The sequence below is a fragment of the Neoarius graeffei genome, chromosome 4 (assembly GCF_027579695.1).
Source record: "Neoarius graeffei isolate fNeoGra1 chromosome 4, fNeoGra1.pri, whole genome shotgun sequence".
Lineage (NCBI taxonomy): Eukaryota > Metazoa > Chordata > Actinopteri > Siluriformes > Ariidae > Neoarius > Neoarius graeffei.
Window position 1 is genome coordinate 271960 of NC_083572.1, and position 25707 is coordinate 297666.

Consider the following 25707-nt stretch of genomic DNA (forward strand, 5'->3'; position numbering starts at 1 on the left):
GCATTGTGTAATTGGTCTAAAAAGATCATTCGATCAACTCCGGTTGAAGGTGCATAAACACACATGAAAACAAGAACACACTTATCAAAGATGGCTGGCACTTTTAAGAGCCTTCCTTCTACTGCGTTCTCAACAGAGTAAGACTGAGGAACAAAGCTTTTAGAGAATAACAATCCAACTCCTCCACTCACAGAGGGTTTATGACTAAGAAAGGTTTTCCTTTCCCACTCTCTGACCCAGCCAACAGCGTTTTTATCATTGCTGTGTGTTTCTTGGATAAACATGACATCCACATGCTTTTGTTTCATCAACTCAAACAATTTTGTTTTCTTCCTAAAATCTCTTGCACCATTGATGTTTAGGGTCGCTATTTTAAAATCACCCATAAATGAAAGAGAGCATGAAATCAAGTAAACAAACAAAAATAGTAAACAGAAAACAATAAATTTACCCTGTCTCATTACCATCATTTTCATCTGCTTGCTGATCGAGCTGTGTCAGTAATTTATTAAGTCTATAACCTTCTTGTTCAGTAAAGTTACCTTTCACACACTTGAAATGCTGAACTGCCGTTGCTAAATTGTTTTGTGTCTGGAAAACGCTCTTCCACTTTGACCCCTCGGGTATTTTTAGTGGACCCCAGGAAACTTTTGATCATCTTTAGAGTATATACAATAGGAGAAGGAGAGCACAAATGGGGAATCTAAGTCCCTATCAGTGACTGTTCAGTGGAAGCTGATTGTTGATGGTCTGTGCTCCACCACAGAGTAGAAGAGCGATGCTGCTGATGATGTTTAATTCACACTTAGTGATTACCAATGTCTGATTTCTAGTGAAATTTTTTTGTGTGTGTTGAAATGCTTCCAGTGAAACCTTCTGCTTTTCTGCTTTAAAAAGTGACAGTAATTTGATAAAGAGATGCATCAATGTTTTGTACACCAAGCTGAACAAGAAATTCCTATCCGATTTAAGTATTACACACACACACACACACACACACACACACACACACACACACACAAACCTTTGGTTTTCACACTTTTTATTTCATTGTGCATGTGGGTCACAAAACAGTGATGTATTTAAACACAGAGGACATTCAGGTGAACGTGGACAGGAAGTAGAATTACATTCCAGGGAATTTAATAATCATTGTGTTTAATAACAACCTGATCAGAGAGTTAAAAATGTCCAGTGGTTTATTCATCATCTATAAACATGTAATAGAGTGTCTGTAAGGTTTCAGGTCTCAGTTACAGTAGAACAGTGACATTCGATTAAAGTGCAATAGAATTAATTCTAAAATACCTGATTTGTGTAAATAACAGCTTTATGGCAAAATAAAATATTTTATCTGTAGGTGTGTAAATTTGTCTGAAGTGTGTTAAATGTGCTTACTGGATAATTTCCTGCCTTGTATTCTGCTTCGGGATTTCAGGACACAGTGCATTATGGGATTTCAGTGTGAGGATCCAACACTAAGCTGCTGCAGTGCATTATGGGTATTCACGAGTGTGTCTGGTTCTCTGACATGACTACACAATAGTGCACTACGCAGTGAACATTTTGGGGAAAGTGAAGATAAACACAAACAGGAAACAGATAAAAGCGCAGAATAAATATGTTCCATTATTAACGTACACACACTCCATATGCTAATTAAAGCTCAGGATTCATTTGCATAATAGTTCCATTAAAGCTTAATTTTACCCATTTCTGAGTGTCTTACTGAACATTACGGTCATCTTAAATTAATAAGTAATCTAAAATCCGAAATCTGTTACTTTAGAATAAAAAAGTTGATTTTTTTTTGCCAGAATTACACGATTAAAGGTGAAAAAAACTCTGAATGAGCTCAAGAACTCAAGTTAAACTGTTCAATCAAACAGCAGTGCTCATTCATGGTGAAGCAGTATGTGTGTGTGTGTGTGTGTGTGTGTGTTTATTCAGTTGATTTGGTGCCATTGTAGTCGCCCTGAGAGTCAGCATCATCCTCATTAGCGTCAGCATCAATCATGCCCCGCCTCCCAACTGTCCGCCGCCCACCACTAGTGAATGATGGAGTCTCATTACCACGCCTGCAAACAAACACACACACACACAGACACACACACACACACACACGCATGAGAGACAGGAACTCATAACAGAACAAACAGGAGACTTGAGTGTGGCACTGTAACAAAATGACTGTGTGTGTGTGTGTGTGTGTGTGTGTGTGTGTGTGTGTGTGCGCGCGTGTGTGTACCTCAGTTTGTTCTTCAGTGATGTCACCTCTCTGCTCAGTGAGTCATTTGTCTCCGTCGCCTCCTCCAGTTCTCTCTGCAGTTTGCGGCGAGCGGCAGTGATGCGCTGAGACTCTTCCTCCGCCTCCTCCACCTGCCGCTTCAGCTGCTTCACCCGTGAGTTCGCCTTTTCTGCCTGTATACACACACACACACACACACACACACACACACACACAGAGTGAGACAGTGCGTTAGAGAGGGTAAGAGCGAGAGAATGATAGAGAGAGCGACAGTAATATGAGAACGTCTGCTGGAGCACTGTGGAAATGACTGGAGCTTCAACATCAAGTGTGTGTGTGTGTGTGTGTGTGTGTGTGTGTGTGTGTGTGTGTGTAAAACCTGTTCTTTGTATTGCTCAGCCTGCTTCCTCTCGTCCTCCACCTGCATGATCAGGTCCTTCAGCTTCTTCTCCTTCTGACGCATTGCTTTACTTGTCACCTGTTTCTCCCTGACACACACACACACACACACACACACGTGAACTCTGACTGTTTTGCTCTGTGTGTGTGTGTGTGTGTGTGTGTGTGTAGTACGCACCTGTTCTCCTGCTCTAACTGTTCCTCCAGCTGTGCCACTTTAGCCTCCAGAGCAGTAATGGAGGACTTGAACTTGGACTTCACCTGGTTCTCCATCTCCTGCAGTTTGGCCTTCAGTTCCTTGTTCTGTCTCTCCAGCTGTTGACGTGCACTCTCATTCTTCTGTGAAGTCGTTCTCTCTGTCTGCAGCTCGCTTGTCAGTTGGTCCACCTACATCATGGAGGAAATGATGGAGATGTTGGAAATGATGGAGATGTTGGAAATGATGGAAAAATAGAGATGTAGATGTAATCTCACCTGCTGAGCACTCTTTCTCATTCTGTCGTTCATCATCTCCATGTTGCTCTGTTCCTCCTCCAGGTCCTCCTCCAGTTGTGCGATCTTGGCCTCCAAACGTCGTTTCTCATCACTCAGAGCAGACCTAGTGAGATAGCACACACACACACACACACACACACACACACACACACACACACACTGAGTATGGGCCACTAACGCTAATTAAGAGTTTAGAGCATATACAGTGCCTTGAAAAAAGTATTCATACCCCTTGAACTTTTTCACATTTTTCCACCTTACAACCATGAACTTAAGTTTTTGAGATTTTATATGATAGACCAACACAGAGTAGCACAGAATTGTGAAGTGAAACGAAAATGATAAATGGTCTTCAAAATTTTAAACAAATAAAAATCTAAAAAATGTGGTGTGCATTAGTATTCAGCCCCCTGTACTCTGATACCTCTAAATACAATCCAGTGCAATCAATTGCCTTCAGAAGTCGTCTAATTAGTTAATAGAGTCCTACTGTGTGTAATTTACTCTCAGCATAAATACACTTGTTCTGTGAAGGCCTCAGTGGTTTGTTAGAGAACACTGAAGAACAAACAGCATCATGAAGACCAAAGAACTCACCAGACAGGTCAGGGATAAAGTTCTGGAGAAGTTTAAAGCAGGGTTAGGTTATAAAAAAATATCCCAAGCTCTGAACATCTCAAGAAGCACTGTTCAATCCATCATTCAAAAATGGAAAAAGTGTGGCACAACTGCAAACCTACCAAGACATGGCCGTCCACCTAAACTGACAGAGCGAGCAAGGAGAGCACTGGTCAGAGAAGCAGCCAAGAGGCCCATGATCACTCTGGAGGAGCTGCAGAAATCCACAGCTCAGGTGGGAGAATCTGTGCACAGGACAACTATAAGTCGTACACTCCACAAATCTGGCCTTTTTGGAAGAGTGGCAAGAAGAAAGCCATTGTTGAAAGACAGGCATAAGAAGCCATGTAGGGGACACAGCAAACATGTGGAAGAAGGTGCTTTGGTCAGATGAGACCAAAGTTGAACTTTTTGGCCTAAATGCAAAGTGCTATGTGTGGCAGAAAACTAACACTGCTCATCACCCTGCACACACCATCCCCACTGTGAAACATGGTGGTGGCAGCATCATGCTATGGGGATGCTTTTCTTCAGCAGGGACAGGGAAGCTGGTCAGAGTTGATGGGAAGATGGATGGAGCTAAATACAGGGCAATCCTGGAAGAAAACCTGTTGGAGGCTGCAAAAGACTTGAGACTGGGAAGGAGATTCACCTTCCAGCAAGACAATGACCCTAAACATACAGCCAGAGCTACAATGGAATGGTTTAGATCAAAGAATATTCATGTGTTAGAATCGCCCAGTCAAAGTCCAGACCTAAATCCCATTGAGCATCTGTGGCAAGACTTGAAAATTGCTGTTCACAAACGCTCTCCATCCAATCTGGCTGAGCTTGAGCTATTTTGCAAAGAAGAATGGGCAAAAGTTTCAATGTCTAGATCATGCATGTCAACCTATACGGAATGTCCGTATTTTATACGGATTTGATTCAATAAACGTAGTATACGGGCGTACAAATAAAGTTATACGAATTCTTTAAAAAAACCTTCAATATTTATTTAGAGCTATAATCAATTCTCACGATGATAAAAGAGCGCATAACATTTACAAACGTACTGTACACCACTGAAAGCACAGACAGCCAGTAAAGAGTCTTATGAAATCACACGTTATCTTGTGGTAGCGAGACTTCGTTCCACTTTTGATCATGCGCACACCGCATTGCGAGAATCCCGCCAACCGGGAAGTAACATTTTAAACACGTATTTCCACCTTAGCGACTTTCAATAGCGACTGAAAAGATTCTGAATGGGCACTCCGGCAAGATCAGCACAGACACTTGCTGTGACGTGCAGCCTCGTGAGGTATTGGTGCAGAGCGCTAAAAAAGCTGTCATGCAGTACAATTCAGAACATTAGAGTGACACTTTGTGCTTTTGTCGAACATTGGAGCTTTGTATTCATTCTGAAGGTTTATTGTTATTAATATTGAATAAAAAGTAACTGGGATATATCATTGTTAATTATCATTCAAATTTTAGGTAAATTATTTTAATTTGCATCTTATACGGATTTTATAAGGGAAATACGGATTTTGGAGGTTGGTTATACAGGTTTGATTGACCAAAGGTTGACATGTATGCTAGATGTGCAAAGCTGGTAGAGACAGACCACAAAAGACTCGCAGCTGTAATTGCAGCAAAAGGTGGCTCTACAAAGTATTGATGCAGCGGGGCTGAATACTAATGCACACCACATTTTTCAGATTTTTATTTGTTTAAAATTTTGAAGACCATTTATCATTTTCGTTTCACTTCACAATTATGTGCTACTCTGTGTTGGTCCATCACATAAAATCTCAATAAAAAACCTTTAAGTTCGTGGTTGTAAGGTGGAAAAATGTGAAAAAGTTCAAGGGGTATGAATACTTTTGCAAGCCACTGTATGCAGGATGTATTAGCTTTGTGTGTTAGCCGCTAATGCTAACAAAATCATCAGTTCTGAGCACAGAACAGGTAGATTGATGCTAAAAAACAACTGTAGCGTTAAATTTTAACCCAAACCACATTTAAAGGTTTTTAAAGACAACAGAATTTATCATCATGTTTTGTGATACTCACTTTCCAGATGTGTTGCTGGCGAGTTCATCAGCGAGTTCATCACGCTCAGCTTCAGCCTGCTTCTTCGCTCGTTCTGCAGCAGCCAAGTCCTGAAGACACACACACACACAGTTATTTTCACAAACACCTATAAAATACACGTGTCCAGTTAACACCACTAAAACCCAACACTAGAGTAAAGCCTCCTGAGATAAACAGTGAATGTGTTCAGTGTATCCAGCTGTGTTATCGACACGCCCCCAAAGGGCTCTTTACTCCACCCCATCTTTACTACTCAGAAGTAAGGAGGAAGTTCATACTAAACAATGTTTAAACCAGGAAACCTGTGAGCTGCTTCTGTGAGACAGTGAAACCTGCAGACTGCAGAGATGAAGTGGGACCCAGAATGAGCTTCATTTCTCTTCGCGTGATGATGAAATCATTAATGTGAAAAACTGTTTCAATTCATAATCACAGTGACACTACAGTGTGGTTTTTACTGTCAGCGTTTTGTGTATTTATAGTAAACTGTGTCATAAACAATCAGATGAAACAAGATGAGGAAAGGTTCACTATCAAAAACGCTAACAGGGATGACTTTAACTGGACAACATCCATCCACCTGTCTATCCATCCATCAGTCTAGAATGGACAGAAGGCGGAGTCAAAAAAAAAAAACTCCTTCCAATGTTGCTGTAGTTCAGCCTGTAACCATGAGAGTCCAAATGCCACCCAATGCACCTTCAACATGGAACCCAAGCAAAACGAGTGTGTAGTGTGTAAATGGCGTGTGTACTTGTGTGTAAATGGCGTGTGTAGTTGTGTGGAGTGTGTGGTTGTGTGGAGTGTGTAGTTGTGTGGAGTGTGTAAATGGCGTGTGTAGTTGTGTGGAGTGTGTAGTTGTGTGGAGTGTGTAGTTGTGTGGAGTGTGTAAATGGCGTGTGTAGTTGTGTGTAGTGTGTAAATGTGTGTGTAGTTGTGTGGAGTGTGTAAATGGCGTGTGTAGTTGTGTGGAGTGTGTAAATGGCGTGTGTAGTTGTGTGGAGTGTGTAAATGGCGTGTGTAGTTGTGTGGAGTGTGTAAATGGCGTGTGGTTGTGTGGAGTGTGTAAATGGCGTGTGTAGTTGTGTGGAGTGTGTAAATGGCGTGTGTAGTTGTGTGGAGTGTGTAAATGGCGTGTGCACTTGTGTGTAAATGGCGTGTGCACTTGTGTGTAAATGGCGTGTGCACTTGTGTGTAAATGGCGTGTGCACTTGTGTGTAAATGGCGTGTGCACTTGTGTGTAAATGGCGTGTGCACTTGTGTGTAAATGGCGTGTGCACTTGTGTGTAAATGGCGTGTGCACTTGTGTGTAAATGGCGTGTGCACTTGTGTGTAAATGGCGTGTGCACTTGTGTGTAAATGGCGTGTGTACTTGTGTGTAAATGGCGTGTGCAGTTGTGTGTAAATGGCGTGTGCACTTGTGTGTAAATGGCGTGTGCACTTGTGTGTAAATGGCGTGTGCACTTGTGTGTAAATGGCGTGTGTACTTGTGTGTAAATGGCGTGTGTAGTTGTGTGTAAATGGCGTGTGCACTTGTGTGTAAATGGCGTGTGCACTTGTGTGTAAATGGCGTGTGCACTTGTGTGTAAATGGCGTGTGCAGTTGTGTGTAAATGGCGTGTGCACTTGTGTGTAAATGGCGTGTGTACTTGTGTGTAAATGGCGTGTGTACTTGTGTGTAAATGGCGTGTGCACTTGTGTGTAAATGGCGTGTGCACTTGTGTGTAAATGGCGTGTGCACTTGTGTGTAAATGGCGTGTGTACTTGTGTGTAAATGGCGTGTGTACTTGTGTGTAAATGGCGTGTGTAGTTGTGTGTAAATGGCGTGTGCACTTGTGTGTAAATGGCGTGTGCACTTGTGTGTAAATGGCGTGTGCACTTGTGTGTAAATGGCGTGTGCAGTTGTGTGTAAATGGCGTGTGCACTTGTGTGTAAATGGCGTGTGCACTTGTGTGTAAATGGCGTGTGCACTTGTGTGTAAATGGCGTGTGTAGTTGTGTGTAAATGGCGTGTGTAGTTGTGTGTAAATGGCGTGTGTAGTTGTGTGTAAATGGCGTGTGTAGTTGTGTGTAAATGGCGTGTGTAGTTGTGCGGAGTGTGTAAATGGCGTGTGTAGTTGTGTGGAGTGTGTAAATGGCGTGTGCACTTGTGTGTAAATGGCGTGTGCACTTGTGTGTAAATGGCGTGTGCACTTGTGTGTAAATGGCGTGTGCACTTGTGTGTAAATGGCGTGTGTACTTGTGTGTAAATGGCGTGTGTACTTGTGTGTAAATGGCGTGTGCACTTGTGTGTAAATGGCGTGTGCACTTGTGTGTAAATGGCGTGTGTACTTGTGTGTAAATGGCGTGTGCACTTGTGTGTAAATGGCGTGTGCACTTGTGTGTAAATGGCGTGTGCACTTGTGTGTAAATGGCGTGTGTACTTGTGTGTAAATGGCGTGTGCACTTGTGTGTAAATGGCGTGTGCACTTGTGTGTAAATGGCGTGTGTACTTGTGTGTAAATGGCGTGTGCACTTGTGTGTAAATGGCGTGTGTACTTGTGTGTAAATGGCGTGTGCACTTGTGTGTAAATGGCGTGTGTACTTGTGTGTAAATGGCGTGTGTACTTGTGTGTAAATGGCGTGTGTACTTGTGTGTAAATGGCGTGTGCACTTGTGTGTAAATGGCGTGTGCACTTGTGTGTAAATGGCGTGTGTACTTGTGTGTAAATGGCGTGTGCACTTGTGTGTAAATGGCGTGTGTACTTGTGTGTAAATGGCGTGTGTACTTGTGTGTAAATGGCGTGTGCACTTGTGTGTAAATGGCGTGTGTACTTGTGTGTAAATGGCGTGTGTAGTTGTGCGGAGTGTGTAAATGGCGTGTGTAGTTGTGCGGAGTGTGTAAATGGCGTGTGTAGTTGTGCGGAGTGTGTAAATGGCGTGTGTAGTTGTGCGGAGTGTGTAAATGGCGTGTGTAGTTGTGCGGAGTGTGTAAATGGCGTGTGTAGTTGTGCGGAGTGTGTAAATGGCGTGTGTAGTTGTGCGGAGTGTGTAAATGGCGTGTGTAGTTGTGCGGAGTGTGTAAATGGCGTGTGTAGTTGTGCGGAGTGTGTAAATGGCGTGTGTAGTTGTGCGGAGTGTGTAAATGGCGTGTGTAGTTGTGCGGAGTGTGTAAATGGCGTGTGTAGTTGTGCGGAGTGTGTAAATGGCGTGTGTAGTTGTGCGGAGTGTGTAAATGGCGTGTGTAGTTGTGCGGAGTGTGTAAATGGCGTGTGTAGTTGTGCGGAGTGTGTAAATGGCGTGTGTAGTTGTGCGGAGTGTGTAAATGGCGTGTGTAGTTGTGCGGAGTGTGTAAATGGCGTGTGTAGTTGTGCGGAGTGTGTAAATGGCGTGTGTAGTTGTGCGGAGTGTGTAAATGGCGTGTGTAGTTGTGCGGAGTGTGTAAATGGCGTGTGTAGTTGTGCGGAGTGTGTAAATGGCGTGTGTAGTTGTGCGGAGTGTGTAAATGGCGTGTGTAGTTGTGCGGAGTGTGTAAATGGCGTGTGTAGTTGTGCGGAGTGTGTAAATGGCGTGTGTAGTTGTGTGGAGTGTGTAAATGGCGTGTGTAGTTGTGTGGAGTGTGTAAATGGCGTGTGTAGTTGTGTGGAGTGTGTAAATGGCGTGTGTAGTTGTGTGTAGTGTGTAAATGTGTGTGTAGTTGTGTGGAGTGTGTAAATGTGTGTGTAGTTGTGTGGAGTGTGTAAATGTGTGTGTAGTTGTGTGTAGTGTGTAAATGTGTGTGTAGTTGTGCGGAGTGTGTAAATGTGTGTGTAGTTGTGTGGAGTGTGTAAATGGCGTGTGTAGTTGTGTGGAGTGTGTAAATGGCGTGTGTAGTTGTGTGTAAATGGCGTGTGTACTTGTGTGTAAATGGCGTGTGCACTTGTGTGTAAATGGCGTGTGTACTTGTGTGTAAATGGCGTGTGTACTTGTGTGTAAATGGCGTGTGCACTTGTGTGTAAATGGCGTGTGTACTTGTGTGTAAATGGCGTGTGTAGTTGTGCGGAGTGTGTAAATGGCGTGTGTAGTTGTGCGGAGTGTGTAAATGGCGTGTGTAGTTGTGCGGAGTGTGTAAATGGCGTGTGTAGTTGTGCGGAGTGTGTAAATGGCGTGTGTAGTTGTGCGGAGTGTGTAAATGGCGTGTGTAGTTGTGCGGAGTGTGTAAATGGCGTGTGTAGTTGTGCGGAGTGTGTAAATGGCGTGTGTAGTTGTGCGGAGTGTGTAAATGGCGTGTGTAGTTGTGCGGAGTGTGTAAATGGCGTGTGTAGTTGTGCGGAGTGTGTAAATGGCGTGTGTAGTTGTGCGGAGTGTGTAAATGGCGTGTGTAGTTGTGCGGAGTGTGTAAATGGCGTGTGTAGTTGTGCGGAGTGTGTAAATGGCGTGTGTAGTTGTGCGGAGTGTGTAAATGGCGTGTGTAGTTGTGCGGAGTGTGTAAATGGCGTGTGTAGTTGTGCGGAGTGTGTAAATGGCGTGTGTAGTTGTGCGGAGTGTGTAAATGGCGTGTGTAGTTGTGCGGAGTGTGTAAATGGCGTGTGTAGTTGTGCGGAGTGTGTAAATGGCGTGTGTAGTTGTGCGGAGTGTGTAAATGGCGTGTGTAGTTGTGCGGAGTGTGTAAATGGCGTGTGTAGTTGTGCGGAGTGTGTAAATGGCGTGTGTAGTTGTGCGGAGTGTGTAAATGGCGTGTGTAGTTGTGCGGAGTGTGTAAATGGCGTGTGTAGTTGTGTGGAGTGTGTAAATGGCGTGTGTAGTTGTGTGGAGTGTGTAAATGGCGTGTGTAGTTGTGTGGAGTGTGTAAATGGCGTGTGTAGTTGTGTGTAGTGTGTAAATGTGTGTGTAGTTGTGTGGAGTGTGTAAATGTGTGTGTAGTTGTGTGTAGTGTGTAAATGTGTGTGTAGTTGTGCGGAGTGTGTAAATGTGTGTGTAGTTGTGTGGAGTGTGTAAATGGCGTGTGTAGTTGTGTGGAGTGTGTAAATGGCGTGTGTAGTTGTGTGTAGTGTGTAAATGTGTGTGTAGTTGTGCGGAGTGTGTAAATGTGTGTGTAGTTGTGCGGAGTGTGTAAATGGCGTGTGTAGTTGTGTGGAGTGTGTAAATGGCGTGTGTAGTTGTGTGTAGTGTGTAAATGTGTGTGTAGTTGTGCGGAGTGTGTAAATGTGTGTGTAGTTGTGTGTAGTGTGTAAATGGCGTGTGTAGTTGTGTGGAGTGTGTAAATGGCGTGTGTAGTTGTGTGTAGTGTGTAAATGGCGTGTGTAGTTGTGTGGAGTGTGTAAATGTGTGTGTAGTTGTGTGGAGTGTGTAAATGGCGTGTGTAGTTGTGTGGAGTGTGTAAATGGCGTGTGTAGTTGTGTGTAGTGTGTAAATGGCGTGTGTAGTTGTGTGGAGTGTGTAAATGTGTGTGTAGTTGTGTGGAGTGTGGACCTCCTGAAGCTGCATGAGCTCCGCCTCCAGGTTCTTGGCCTTCTTTTCGCTCTCTTTAGCGGTGGCGAGAACTTCCTCTCGAGCAGTGCGGGTGTCATCCAGCTCCCGCTGAAAGTCCTTCATCTGAGCCTGAAACATCCAAACACACACACACACACACACACACACACACAGTCAGACACCTGTAATCACATTCTACCAGGAAGTGCTGAATTATAGTCTGATCCACTCACATTCTGACAGGAAGTAACTCCAGTGGTGTACAATAACGAAGTACAAATGGTTGTAGCAGGATGTTTTTGTGTAGTAGTGGAATATTTCTCATTTACAAACTTAAATTTGATTTCACTTTTCAGAAGCTTTTACGGTGCTAAATGTAACCCAAATAATCTCATTAAATGTCAAAAAATCTCAGTGTTAAATACTGAAAAATTAAACTTTACCTCAAGACTATTATCAGACTTTAAAATAAATTAGAACCACTTTTAAACATTATATCTTGACTGTCCAATCACCAAAGTAATTTTTCTGATCTTTGAGCCAACCCCTAACATTTCTGTCTGAGAGTACATTCGTGAAGTCTATTTCAGGAGCCGAATTCAAGAAACGACTCATTTGTAAAAGACTCATCGTCATGGAAACACCAAGATGACTGAAGTAAGAAAGTTGCTAAAATGTTTTTTAATTTCATTTTAGTGTGTAAATCTGTTCATATTTCTAAAATAATTATAATATTAATGGCTAGTTTGCACTTTTAGTGATAGTAATGGTGCTAGGGGCGGAGTTTATTTATAGTGACAGTAGCAGGACGGAGTTTATTTATAAGTAATGCGAAGTTTATAAAAAGTTTACTATAAAATTTAGTGAAGTTTATAATGTGTGAGCAGAGTTTAGTCAACAAAACTCATTCCAAAATAGATGTGAACAGAGATTCTTCCCGTGTGACCCTGAGAGCCGGGTGTAAGAGCACGTATAGAAGGGATATAAGCTGGATGTCGGACTTGTATCACTGGATCAAGAAACAGTGTTTGACAGAGTGGACTATCTACCTTTTTAAGACCTTAAAATCTCTCTCTCCCTCTCTCTCACTGTTCTCTCTCTCTCCCTCTCTCTCACTGTTCTCACTCTCCCTCTCTCTCACTGTTCTCACTCTCCCTCTCTCTCACTGTTCTCACTCTCCCTCTCTCTCACTGTTCTCTCTCTCTCTCTCTCTCACCTGTAGTTTGCGCAGTTGTTTGATGGCCTCGTCTCTGTTTTTATTGGCTGTGTCTATCTGTCCTTCCAGGTCTTTTATGTCTCCCTCCATCTTCTTTTTGGATGCAGCCATAGCGACTCTCTGCTTTCGCTCGTCCTCCAGTTCCGTCTCCAGCTCGCGCACCTGCATCGGCCACACCCTCAGTCAGAACGTGCGTTATAACTTATTTAATACATATTATTTTAAGGTGTCATAGTAAGTGGGAAAGTTTTTTATAAACACTTCTTAATCCTCAGTGATTATGACAAAGAAATTATTTAAAAGTAGTTTTGTGTGTTGGTGATGGACACACCCACCTGTTTTATCAGCTGTTTCCTCTTCTCCTCTCCCTGCTCATCTCGTCCCTGTAGGTCTCGCTCGAACTGCGCTTTAAGGGCTTGCATGTTCACTTCCAGGCGTAGTTTTGCGTCCTCTGCAGCCTGCAGCTCGTCCTCCAGCTCCTCTAGTTGTGTCTTCATCTCCTCCACCTGCTGCTCCAGACCACGCTTTGACTTCTCCAGCTCATGAACCTGAGAAACCACAAACCATAATGTTAATGCTGTAGTAACAGTAAGTGCAAAGCCTGAGGAGTGTGTTTGTTTATAACTGCATTTATGGTTAATTCCCGCCCCCTGGTGGTGACACAGTGTTACTACAGTGATACTCACGTTCTTGCCCACGTCATCCTTGGAGCTGATCAGGTCCTCCATCTCACCCCGTAAGGCTTTGTTGGCTCTCTCGAGCTCCTCACGTGCATCCTGTGCCTCCTCCAGTGCCCTCGCCAGGGACAACGCCTTTGTCTCCTTCTCTCGCGCCTCTGCCTCTGCACGGTCCCGCTCATCTGCATACTTACACGACACACTCTTCTCCTCCGCAAGCATCTGAACACACATCAAAATCAAACATCACCAGTGTGTTAGTGTAACACACACACACACACACACACACACACACACACCTGGTCGAACTTCTTCTGCTTCTTTTCCAGGTTGGAGACAAGCTGTCTCTGGTGGTCCAGGTCCATCAGAATGTCCTCCAGCTCCTGCTGCAGTCTGTTTTTGGTCTTCTCCAGTTTCTCGTAGGCAGCAGACTTCTCCTCCAGCTGGGTGTTTGATGCTTCCAGGTCTTTCTGCAGACGTTTCTTACCCTCCTCCAGCAGCTCCACGTTTCCTGACACCTCATCCAGCTTCTTCTTAAAGTCTGACAGCTGGAACACAGAACACCACAGACAATGTGAGACAGTCACTCACATAAACAGACTTCTCTCTTTTCATCTCTCTTCTCATCTCCCTCCATCTTTCTGTTCACCTTAGTGCCATGTCCTGTTTCCCTGCTGCTCAGCCCTTCTTACTGAGTCCACTGAATCCAAAGCGTTTTGATTTCTTGGTCCCTTGTTTCTGTGTTGTACATCCTTATTCTGCTTTTTGTCATGTGTCTGCACCTGTCCTTGGTACCTGCATATGTTGGAGTTACCTGTCCCTGTCCTTGTTACCTGTCTCTGTCTGTGCCTTTGCCCTGTCATACACTATAAACGTTAGAGAAGAGAGTGACGTGTGATACTCTGGTATGATGCAGTATGATGGTGTAGGTAAAGATCAGACCTGGATGTTGAGGGTGGAGACGTGTCTCTCAACATTCCTCTTGGCCTCGGTTTCCTCATCCAGCTGCTCCTGTAGGTTGTTCCTGTCATCCTCCATCTGACGCAGTTTAGTGGAGAACTGCAGTTTCTGACGCGTCTCTTCAGCCAGCAGCTCCTACACACAAATCAGATTTTGTGTGTGTGTGTGTGTGTGTGTGTGTGTGTGTGTGTGTGTGTGTGTGCGTGCGTGCATGCATGCGTGCGCGCACGTGTGTGTATACCTGTGTGTCTTGGAGCTGAGAGCTCAGGCTGGCCACATCCTTATTCAGTTTAATATTCTTCCCCTCAGCCTCATTTAGCAGGTTGGTGACGCTCTCCAGCTCCACCTGCAAACACACACCTTACTACAGGAACTACACACTGTTTAAAAAACCCATTTTACTCTGTTCAGGAGGAGGTTCTCTCGACAGGTATTCGTATGTTTACAAACAGTAGACTGGGAATCATGGCCTGTTTTCTGTGTTTATAATAAACCAGTAATAAGGATGGGATGGTGCAAGTGTGCATTTGTACTCACAGTGATCTTGGACACTCGGTCTCCAAGCTCAGCTTTCTGTTTCTCGCTGTCATTGAAGCGGGACTGCAGATCTGCTAATTGTCCCTCCACTTTCTTCCTCTTGTGCTCCACGTCCTGTTTGGCCTGAGAGAGTGAGCGGATCTCCACACTTAGCTCCGATGTCTCCTTCTCCAAAGCCTGCTTTGCCTTCTCCAGGTTCGTCTTCACCTACACAATCCAAAAACAACAAAAGGTAACATGAGCAGGACAGTAAAATACAGAAGCAGCTATGAGAATCGAGCTGATACAGTAAGGAGATGGCCCTTAAGATGGCCAAGAGGATTCATGCAGGGGGCAGTGAACAAGGAGAAGGGTTATAAACCATGAGTGAAGTGCAGGTCTCATACCCTCTTGGCTTGTTCTAGCTGTTCTGTGAGCTCCTCCACAGCCTGTGTGTGTTTCTGTCTCATCTCATGCACCTGAGCCTCGTGGTTTCGGCTCTCCTCCTCTATGGCTTTCTTCAGCAGGGTCACTTCCTGTTCACGTTTTGCCCTGTAGGAAGTACCACACTGTCAGGTGAGACTAATACCTGCTCTGAACAGGTAAGTACTTGTGGCAGTGCGGACGTGGCCAAGTGGCGGTTTGTGAATGGAGGGCGGGGTCAGGGAAGGTGAATGGCAAAGTCAATGCACCTGTTGCCAATTAATGTTGTGCGTTTTTGCAGTGATGGCAGAGGATGGAAAAGGAGGGAGAGAGCGAAGAGAAGAGAGCTCTTCTGACCAGAACAAATGTGTGTGCGTGAGTGAGCGTGTGAATGAATGAAGCTGAAAAGCGACAATCTCAAAAATAAAGTGTGTATGAACATCATCTCCCGCCTGCCGTACTTCAGTACTCCACCCACATCAGGGCTTACTACAGTGGTGCCGAAAGCCAGGATACTGAAGGGAACCACCCATGGAATCCTTCCCATTCAAGGACCTCATCCATGCCCTCGCCACCACCCAACAAAACCAGCATCAAGCGCTGATTGCCCTTCGAAAGGAGCAGGAGCAACGCTTTGAAGCTTTATGCTGGCCCAGCAGGAAGATCGCCAGGCGTTCTGGCACCTGCTCGCGTCGGCAGGGTCCTCGACCACCACCGCAGCAGACCCTCCCCACATGACCCTCATGAAGACGGGGTCGCACGATGACCCAGAAACCTTCATTGCTGTCTTCGAGCAAGTAGCCGAAGCATGGGGGTGGCCGGTTGAGCACCGCATGGCACACCTACTTCCATTACTGAGTGGCGAGATGCCACTTGCCGCGCAGCAGCTCCCCACCGACAGCCGGCTCGTATACGCAGACCTGAAGCAAGCCATCCTACAGCATGTCAGCTGCTCCCTGGAACAACATCGTCAGCGCTTTCGGATGCTGACATTGGAGGAGGTCGGCCGGCCATTTGCATTTGGCCAACAGCTCTGGGACATCTGCCAGCGATGGCTGAGGGAGGATGACCACGATGCCAAAGGGCTCATCAATCTGGTGACACTGGAGCAGTTCATCGCGCATCTTCCAGAAGGAACGGTGGAGTGGGTCCAGTGTCATCACCCAGCATCGCTGGATCAAGCCATTGAGTTGGCAGAGGATCATCTGGCGGCGGTTCCAGTGGTGGGCAGACATGTTGCCTGTTCTCTTTTTCTTTCTCCTTCCCCTCCTCCCTCCTCTTCCTGGCCCCACCCCATTCCTCCACTGTGGAGACAGAAGCTCCCCCCCCAGCTGGCCCACTGCACCCACAGTGTCCTCCCGTCTTCCCCTTCCATGTCTGTGTCATCTCCCCCCTAGTTGAGTGACACCCATAACGCCGGTGTAGAGATGAAGTCTGGGCCGGTATGCTGGCACTGTGGGGAGCTCCAGGGTCAGTGTCCCATGATGGAGGTGGGAGCTTTGGTCCGGATCCCCGACACGCCAGAGACCGCCCCCGATCAGGCCGGAGCGTATCGTATACCGGTAAGTGTTCAAGGGGATACGTATCATGCATTGGTGAATTCTGGCTGTAATCAGACCTCAATACACCAAAGCCTGGTGCAAGGTGAGGCATTGGGGAGAGCACAAGTGGTGAAAGTTTTGTGTGTGCATGGGGATGTTCACAATTATCCCTTAGTGTCCATCCACATTCTATTTTGGGGGCAAAAATATAGTTTAAAGGCAGTGGTTAATCCACATCTTACCCACCCGCTGATTTTAGGGACTGATTGGCCGGGGTTCAGAGGATTAATGGAGCATATAGTAGGGGGTGCGTCCTCCAATAATGTGTCATGGGGAGATGCCGATGTGGCATTGACTGTGGAAGCTGTCACAGAGCCGTCTACGTCAGCACCACGTCAGGACAATCCGAGGAGTGAGGAGTAGCTCGCCCCTCCTCCCTCTCTCGGGGATTCCCTCGAAGATCTCCTGTTAGAGCAGTCGTGAGACAAGACTCTGCATCATGCGTTTGACCAAGTGAGAGTAATCGATGGTCAAACTCTCCAGCCAAATGCAGCACCTGTCTTCCTGTATTTTACTATTATTAAGGATAGGTTGTATTGAGTGACGTAGAACACTCAAACCGGTGAACAGTTAACACAATTGTTAATCCCTAAGAGCCGTAGGGAACTCGTGTTCCATGCGGCTCACTTTAATCCCATGGCCGGACACTTGGGGCAAGATAAAATACTAGCCCGAATAATGGCCTGGTTCTATTGGCCAGGGATTCGCGGGGACGTTCGTCGGTGGTCTGCTGCGAATGCCAATTAGTAAATCCCACGGCCACTCCAAAAGCGCCTTTATGCCCGCTCCCTCTAATCGAGACCCCCTTCGAGAGAATTGGTATGGATCTTGTCAGGCCATTAGATTGGTCAGCACAAGGATATTGCTTTATTTGAGTTCTGGTGGACTATGCAACGAGATATCCAGAAGCGGTGCCTCTCCATAATATCTCCACACGCAATATTGCGGAAGCGCTCTTCCATATTATCTCCCAGGTCGGGATTCCGAAAAAAATCCTGACGGACCAAGGCACTTCTTTTAGGTCATGTACAATGCGCAAACTGCATGAGTTGTTGGGGACTAAACCTATCCACACCAGCGTCTATCACCCACAAACAGATGGTTTAGTAGAGCACTTTAATCAGACACTGAAAATTTTAATTTGGAAATTTGTAAGTGAAGATGCACATAATTGGGATAAATGGCTCGAGCCCCTGTTATTCGCAGTACAAGAGGTCCTGCAAGCCTCCACAGGATTTTCCCCATTTTAATTATTATATGGACAAAAGCCGCGCGGCATTTTAGACGTGCTGTAGGAAAATTGGGGGGAGGGACCTTCAACTAGTAAGAATGAATTTCAATACATTCTCGATCTGTGCGCAAAGCTCCACACCTTCACACACTTAACCCAGGAGAATTTGCGGCAGGCAGAAGAACATCAAGCCCGGCTGTATGACGGGGCACGCGCCTTAGGGAGTTCACTCCGGGAGACAAAGTACTCATGTTATTGCCCATGTCAAGCTCCATATTAGTTGCCAAGTGGCAAGGGCCTTTCGAGGTCACATGGTGAAATGGGGACATCGACTATGAGGTGAGGCAAATGGATAGGGACAGGGCACTGCAAATATACCACCTCAACTTATGAAAACGTTGGAACAAGGAGGTTCCTGTGGCATTGGCGTCGGTAGTTCCGGAGAGGGCGGAGCTGGGGCCGGAGGCAAAAATGACAAATGCAACAACTCAAACCGCTCCAGTCCTTTGTGGAGACCACCTCTCACCGGCCCAGCTCACAGAGGTTGCCAAGTTGCAAGAGGAATTTTCCGACGTGTTCTCGCCCCTTCCCGGACACACCCACCTCATAGAACACCACATTGAAACGTCCCCAGGAGTGGTGGTGCGTAGCTGCCCTTACCGCTTACCCGAACACAAAAAAAAGGTGGTTTGGGATGAACTCAAGGCCATGCTCGACATGGGCATAATCAAGGAGTCACACAGTGACTGGAGCAGCCCGGTGGTCCTGGTACCCAAGACCAATGGGTCGGTCCGGTTTTGTGTGGACTACAGGAAAGTCAACGTAGTGTCTAAATTTGACGCATACCCAATGCCTCGCGTTGATGAGTTCATGGAGAAGATCCTCTGTCCCCACGCCGCCTATGCGGCAGCGTACCTCAATGACATTATCATGTATAGCAATGATTGGCTGTGGCACCTTGAACAACTTAGGGCCGTCCTAGAGTTGCTGAGACATGCGGGTCTCACAGCTAACCCGTAAAAGTGTGCAATTGGGTAGGTGGAAGTATGGTATCTGGGTTTCCATTTGGGTCATGGAAACCCAGACCTAACCCTAACCCTAGTCTGCTGCAGGCCAGACAGCTCCCCGGCCCGAGTCGGGTGGTGGGGGGGTGTGGGAGTGGGGGAGTGGTCAAGCGTTGGTTTGTGAATGGAGGGTGGGGTCAGGGAAGATGAGTGGCAAAGTCAATGCACCTGTTGCCAACTAATGTTGTGTGTGTTTTTGCAGTGACAGCGGAGGGTACAAAAGGAGGGAGAGAGCAAAGAGAAGAGAGCTCTCCCAACCAGAGCAAATGTGTGTGCGTGTGAATGAATGAAGCTGAAAAGCGACAATCTCGAAAATAAAGTGTGTGTGAACATCATCTCCCACCTGCCGTGCTTCAATACTCCACCCACATCAGGGCTTACTACAATACTCATAATTATTTATATCTGAATTATTGAATATGTACAACTGTGTTATATCCGACTCGCAAAACACGGTCACTATTTTTGGTCTGGGTTCAGTCCCAGCGCATTCTGGGTAAGTCATATACCGATGGACCTCCTGTTAAGCAAGCAATCAGTTTATTACAGAATGTTGATATTATGGTGAAGCGCTGATGATGCTGCACTAGCCTGAGCTCCTGCTGAGTGGCCGTGGTGTCTAGCGTGTCCTCCAGCTCAGATTTCAGAGCCTCCAGCTCCTCCCCTAGGTCTCTCTTGGTTTTCTCTGCTTTGTTTCGGGCCACTCGTTCTGAGTCCAGGTCCTCCTGCAGGTCTGAGATGATGCCCTCCAGCTCGCGGATCTTCTTCAATGCATTGTTCTTCTGTGCTGTCTCATCCTCCAGCCTGCAGACACACACAATGATTTTAGAACTTGAAACTTCTTCTCCTCACATCAGTTTCTCTAATCACCATAAAAATCATATTAATACTACAATAACACAATATTTGGACTCACTTAGAGCCAAGACTAAAAGTGTGTGAGTTGTGTATGTATTATCATAGTGCTCTGAATACTGCAATCTAGGGAGTAGGGAACAGGGAGTAGGGTGTGTTACCGTGCTAATGCAGCCTGTAGCTCCTCCTCCTTCTTAGCGAGTTGAGCCTTTAGCTCAGCGATCTGCGCTTGCAGGTCTGCAATCTGTTCCTGCAAGTCATTTGACTCTGACTCCAGCTTCCTCTTGAGCTTGTCAAGCTCCTGGCGTGTCTTTTCTTCTTTCTTCAAACGCACTGCAGGGCAACAATGAACACCACAAATTAACATTAGCATTATTATTTATTATTCATTGTAATATTAATAATTCTGCACACCTTCCAATTCTGAGATCATGGACTCGTGCTTGTTCTTGAGCTTGGTCAGGTTTTTAGATTTCTCCTCTTCTTCAGCCAGATTAGTACTAAAATCAGCAACACGCTCCTCTAACAGCTTCCTCTCCTACACACACACACAAGTAAATGAAAATGTCCAGATATACAGCCATACAGATGGTGGCCAAGGGGGCTCAATCCAGGCAGAGGATTTATAAGACGCAACTGTAAACATTGCACCTTCAGCAGTTTGTTGTTCTGGTCCTCCATCACCAGCAGGTCGTCGTCCAGTTTCTTGATCTTTCCCTCACAGGTGACCTTTTCCAGCTGCAGCTTCTGCCGAGCATCCTCCTCCTCCTCTAGGTGTTCCTCCAGTTCCTGAATATACCATCATCATCACCCATATAGACAAACACACACTCCTCATGCTCATCATCATTGACGCCAACACACCCAAACATTACCATCAGCTCTTACACAGAACACGCACACAAACTTCTGATCATGAGACAAACGTATACTCTGACACCTGCAGTAATCAGGTTCTGCTCTGGTGTTGTCCTTGTTGAGGAGAAGAGAAGTTTGTTATGACAGAACACATCTGGCTAAACCAGCTGTAGTTAATGGAAGAACTACTTCTCTATCAGAGTGAAATGGAATACGGAGGACAGCCCCACAGTTGCTCGTTATGTGGTGTGATGAGTTTTCTCTGCCCATCATTGCATCACTGTATCAGTGTAACACACCTGGATCTGCTGCTGCATCTTCTTCTTGTCGACCTGCAGGGTGGCGCTCCGGTCCTCCTCCTCCTCCAGCCGTGCCTCCATTTCATGAAGGATTTCCTCCAGCTCCTGCTTCTTAGCAGCTAAACGTACTCGCATCTCCTCTGCCTCAGCATAAAGCTCAGTCTCAGCCTGGAGCTGCTCCTGCAGCGCGTTCCTCTCCTCCACCAGCTATGTAAAATATCAATAATATAAAGAATATACAAAGTACAGCATTGTGAGTACATCATCAGTACTTACCATGGTTGCTCTGTGTTAAAACTGTGTCCATCCTGAACATGGCAGGTGTCTCTAAATATCTGACCTGAACATCTGGCTGCGTTCTGCTCCTCACCTGTGTGTGTTTCAGTGTAATGTCTTTCAGCTCTGTCTCAAACTTCTGTGCCGAATCTTTGGCTTTCTGAAGCTCCTCCTCTTTCACACTAAGCTCCTCCTCCTGCCGTGTTACCTGGAGTAGAGGCTTCACCTGTAACAGGTAAACCCACAAACACTTAGCTCAGGCAAATACACACACACACAGCTTATCCTACGGTAGGTAAACTGACTTCTACATTAAAGCTCATTTTGTCAGTTTATTAAACACATGTTTAGACAGTCTTACACGTCTTAAACATTCCAGTGTGGAGTTTGGCTTGAAATGTGTAAATATTATGAAAATTCAAATAGTATTTGAACAGTGAAATTGGTTCAGGTCTAACAAACACACTCTGGTGTCTGACCTTAGTGAAGAGTCTCCACCATTGCCAGTTCCTGAGCTTCAGATAAGCAGCACAGTTCCTCTGGATCACTCGCATCGCCGTGAGCTGCTGCTGACGCTTAGCAAATGCCCTACACACACACACACACACACACACACACACACACACACACACACACACACACAGAGTCAGTCTAAGTCATACCTGTTATAAACACTCTGACCATGTGTGCTGTGTAGGTGTGGTCCTCACTTTCTGGCGAGGAAGCCACGGGCCTGGGCCTGGAAGGCAATAATAATGACGGTGATCTTGAGGTCACGCTCCTCCTCCAGCTGAGCCAGAACTCCAGTCCTGAAAAAGATCTTACTCTGACCAATACGGTACAGATTAGGGTCCAGGTCCAGGTGCTTAATCTACAACGGGATAAAGGGTGGGATTAAAGTGGGACAATAAACACTGCTGTTAATTTGTTATATAAACACACTCTACAACTTACTGTAGATAATCTGCTGGTATTTTACAGTTACTGATGTTCACACAGTTATATTTACTTTATATTTTATATTTCTATAGTTATCATTTTTACTGAATGTGTTTATTTTATTACACTTGACTATTTCTTACTTTTTCTATGTACAATGGTGCTTGAAAGTTTGTGAACCCTTTAGAATTTTCTATATTTCTGCATAAATATGACCTAAAACATCATCAGATTTTCACACAAGTCCTAAAAGTTGATAAAGAGAACCCAGTTAAACAAATGAGACAAAAATATTATACTTGGTCATTTATTTATTGAGGAAAATGATCCAATATTACATATCTGTGAGTGGCAAAAGTATGTGAACCTTTGCTTTCTGGTGTGACCCCCTTGTGCAGCAATAACTGCAACTAAACGTTTGCGGTAACTGTTGATCAGTCCTGCACACCGGCTTGGAGGAATTTTAGCCCGTTCCTCCGTACAGAACAGCTTCAACTCTGGGATGTTGGTGGGTTTCCTCACATGAACTGCTCGCTTCAGGTCCTTCCACAACATTTCCATTGGATTAAGGTCAGGACTTTGACTTGGCCATTCCAAAACATTCACTTTATTCTTCTTTAACCATTCTTTGGTAGAACGACTTGTGTGCTTAGGGTCGTTGTCTTGCTGCATGACCCACCTTCTCTTGAGATTCAGTTCATGGACAGATGTCCTGACATTTTCCTTTAGAATTCACTGGTATAATTCAGAATTCATTGTTCCATCAATGATGGCAAGCCGTCCTGGCCCAGATGGAGCAAAACAGGCCCAAACCATGACACAACCACCACCATGTTTCACAGATGGGATAAGGTTCTTATGCTGGAATGCAGTGTTTTCTTTTCTCCAAACATAACGCTTCTCATTTAAACCAAAAAGTTCTATTTTGGTCTCATCCGTCCACAAAACATTTTTCCAATAGCCTTCTGGCTTGTCCACGTGATCTTTAGCAAACTGCAGATGAGCAGCAATGTTCTTTTTGGAGAGCAGTGGCTTTCTCCTTGCAACCCTGCCATGCACACCATTGTTGTTCAGTGTTCTCCTGATGGTGGACTCATGAACATTAACATTAGCCAATGTGAGAGAGGCCTTCAGTTACTTAGAATTACCCTGGGGTCCTTTATGACCTCGCTGACTATTACACGCCTTGCTCTTGGAGTGATCTTTGTTGATCATTCACTCCTGGGGAGGGTAACAATGGTCTTGAATTTCCTCCATTTGTACACAATCTGTCTGACTGTGGATTGGTGGAGTCCAAACTCTTTAGAGATGGTTTTGTAACCTTTTCCAGCCTGATGAGCATCAACAACGCTTTTTCTGAGGTCCTCAGAAATCTCCTTTGTTCGTGCCTGTGGCAACGGGGGCGTGGCCAAGCAGCAGTTTGTGAATGGAGGGCGGGGTTGAGGAAGGTAAGTGGCTAAGTCATTACACCTGGTGTCCATTAATGTGTGTGGGTGTGTGTGTTTGTTTATTGCAGGGATCAAGCATAAAAGGAGGGGGAGAGCAGAGAAGAGCAGCTCCCTAACTCCAATGCATGCGTGTGACTGAATGAATGAATGCAGCAAGCTGAAAAATTAAAATAAGTCAAATAAAAAGCGTGTATGTGAACATCAACTCTCGCCTGCCGTGCTTCTGTGATGTTCACATACACGCTTTTTATTTGACTTATTTTACAACCCCGATTCCAAAAAAGTTGGGACAAAGTACAAATTGTAAATAAAAACGGAATGCAATGATGTGGAAGTTTCAAAATTCCATATTTTATTCAGAATAGAACATAGATGACATATCAAATGTTTAAACTGAGAAAATGTATCATTTAAAGAGAAAAATTAGGTGATTTTAAATTTCATGACAACAACACATCTCAAAAAAGTTGGGATTCTAGTTGCTCAACTGTCTTAGGTCTTTTTTGTCGTATCTTCCGTTTTATGATGCGCCAAATGTTTTCTATGGGTGAAAGATCTGGACTGCAGGCTGGCCAGTTCAGTACCCGGACCCTTCTTCTACGCAGCCATGATGCTGTAATTGATGCAGTATGTGGTTTGGCATTGTCATGTTGGAAAATGCAAGGTCTTCCCTGAAAGAGATGTCGTCTGGATAGGAGCATATGTTGCTCTAGAACCTGGATATACCTTTCAGCATTGATGGTGTCTTTCCAGATGTGTAAGCTGCCCATGCCACACACACTAATGCAACCCCATACCATCAGAGATGCAGGCTTCTGAACTGAGCGCTGATAACAACTCGGGTCGTCCTTCTCCTCTTTAGTCCGAATGACACGGCGTCCCTGATTTCCATAAAGAACTTCAAATTTCGATTCGTCTGACCACAGAACAGTTTTCCACTTTGCCACAGTCCATTTTAAATGAGCCTTGGCCCAGAGAAGACGTCTGCGCTTCTGGATCATGTTTAGATACGGCTTCTTCTTTGAACTATAGAGTTTTAGCTGGCAACGGCGGATGGCATGGTGAATTGTGTTCACAGATAATGTTCTCTGGAAATATTCCTGAGCCCATTTTGTGATTTCCAATACAGAAGCATGCCTGTATGTGATGCAGTGCCGTCTAAGGGCCCGAAGATCACGGGCACCCAGTATGGTTTTCCGGCCTTGACCCTTACGCACAGAGATTCTTCCAGATTCTCTGAATCTTTTGATGATATTATGCACTGTAGATGATGATATGTTCAAACTCTTTGCAATTTTACACTGTCGAACTCCTTTCTGATATTGCTCCACTATTTGTCGGCGCAGAATTAGGGGGATTGGTGATCCTCTTCCCATCTTTACTTCTGAGAGCCGCTGCCACTCCAAGATGCTCTTTTTATACCCTGTCATGTTAATGACCTATTGCCAATTGACCTAATGAGTTGCAATTTGGTCCTCCAGCTGTTCCTTTTTTGTACCTTTAACTTTTCCAGCCTCTTATTGCCCCTGTCCCAACTTTTTTGAGATGTGTTGCTGTCATGAAATTTCAAATTAGCCAATATTTGGCATGAAATTTCAAAATGTCTCACTTTCGACATTTGATATGTTGTCTATGTTCTATTGTGAATACAATATCAGTTTTTGAGATTTGTAAATTATTGCATTCCGTTTTTATTTACAACTTGTACTTTGTCCCAACTTTTTTGGAATCGGGGTTGTAGCTTTTCAGAGGGCGGCACGGTGGTGTAGTGGTTAGCGCTGTCGCCTCACAGCAAGAAGGTCCTGGGTTCGAGCCCCGTGGCCGGCGAGGGCCTTTCTGTGTGGAGTTTGCATGTTCTCCCCGTGTCCGCGTGGGTTTCCTCCGGGTGCTCCGGTTTCCCCCACAGTCCAAAGACATGCAGGTTAGGTTAACTGGTGACTCTAAATTGAGCGTAGGTGTGAATGTGAGTGTGAATGGTTGTCTGTGTCTATGTGTCAGCCCTGTGATGACCTGGCGACTTGTCCAGGGTGTACCCCGCCTTTCGCCCGTAGTCAGCTGGGATAGGCTCCAGCTCGCC

The 25707-nt window shown here is 45.3% G+C and overlaps 1 protein-coding gene across 3 annotated transcripts in view; it reads right to left on the reverse strand.

The window, feature by feature from the left end:
• Nucleotides 1–1025: 1025 nt before the first annotated feature.
• myh11a (myosin, heavy chain 11a, smooth muscle) overlaps nucleotides 1026–25707 on the reverse strand; it is a 62142-nt gene continuing 37460 nt past the window's right edge. For all 3 annotated transcript variants that reach the window (XM_060918521.1, XM_060918520.1, XM_060918522.1), the window contains 23 exons: nucleotides 21954–22114; nucleotides 21723–21831; nucleotides 21338–21469; nucleotides 20968–21174; nucleotides 20462–20599; nucleotides 20225–20348; nucleotides 19972–20143; nucleotides 19547–19759; nucleotides 15044–15188; nucleotides 14658–14864; nucleotides 14362–14466; nucleotides 14103–14255; nucleotides 13460–13708; nucleotides 13170–13382; nucleotides 12819–13031; nucleotides 12484–12645; nucleotides 11268–11396; nucleotides 5819–5907; nucleotides 3122–3245; nucleotides 2826–3034; nucleotides 2628–2736; nucleotides 2249–2421; nucleotides 1026–2078 (listed from right to left, as the gene is read on the reverse strand). In XM_060918521.1, coding sequence (XP_060774504.1) covers nucleotides 1943–2078; nucleotides 2249–2421; nucleotides 2628–2736; nucleotides 2826–3034; nucleotides 3122–3245; nucleotides 5819–5907; nucleotides 11268–11396; nucleotides 12484–12645; nucleotides 12819–13031; nucleotides 13170–13382; nucleotides 13460–13708; nucleotides 14103–14255; nucleotides 14362–14466; nucleotides 14658–14864; nucleotides 15044–15188; nucleotides 19547–19759; nucleotides 19972–20143; nucleotides 20225–20348; nucleotides 20462–20599; nucleotides 20968–21174; nucleotides 21338–21469; nucleotides 21723–21831; nucleotides 21954–22114 — 3672 coding nt within the window. In that variant the 3' untranslated portion in view covers nucleotides 1026–1942. The remainder of the gene's footprint in view (nucleotides 2079–2248; nucleotides 2422–2627; nucleotides 2737–2825; nucleotides 3035–3121; nucleotides 3246–5818; nucleotides 5908–11267; nucleotides 11397–12483; nucleotides 12646–12818; nucleotides 13032–13169; nucleotides 13383–13459; nucleotides 13709–14102; nucleotides 14256–14361; nucleotides 14467–14657; nucleotides 14865–15043; nucleotides 15189–19546; nucleotides 19760–19971; nucleotides 20144–20224; nucleotides 20349–20461; nucleotides 20600–20967; nucleotides 21175–21337; nucleotides 21470–21722; nucleotides 21832–21953; nucleotides 22115–25707) is intronic.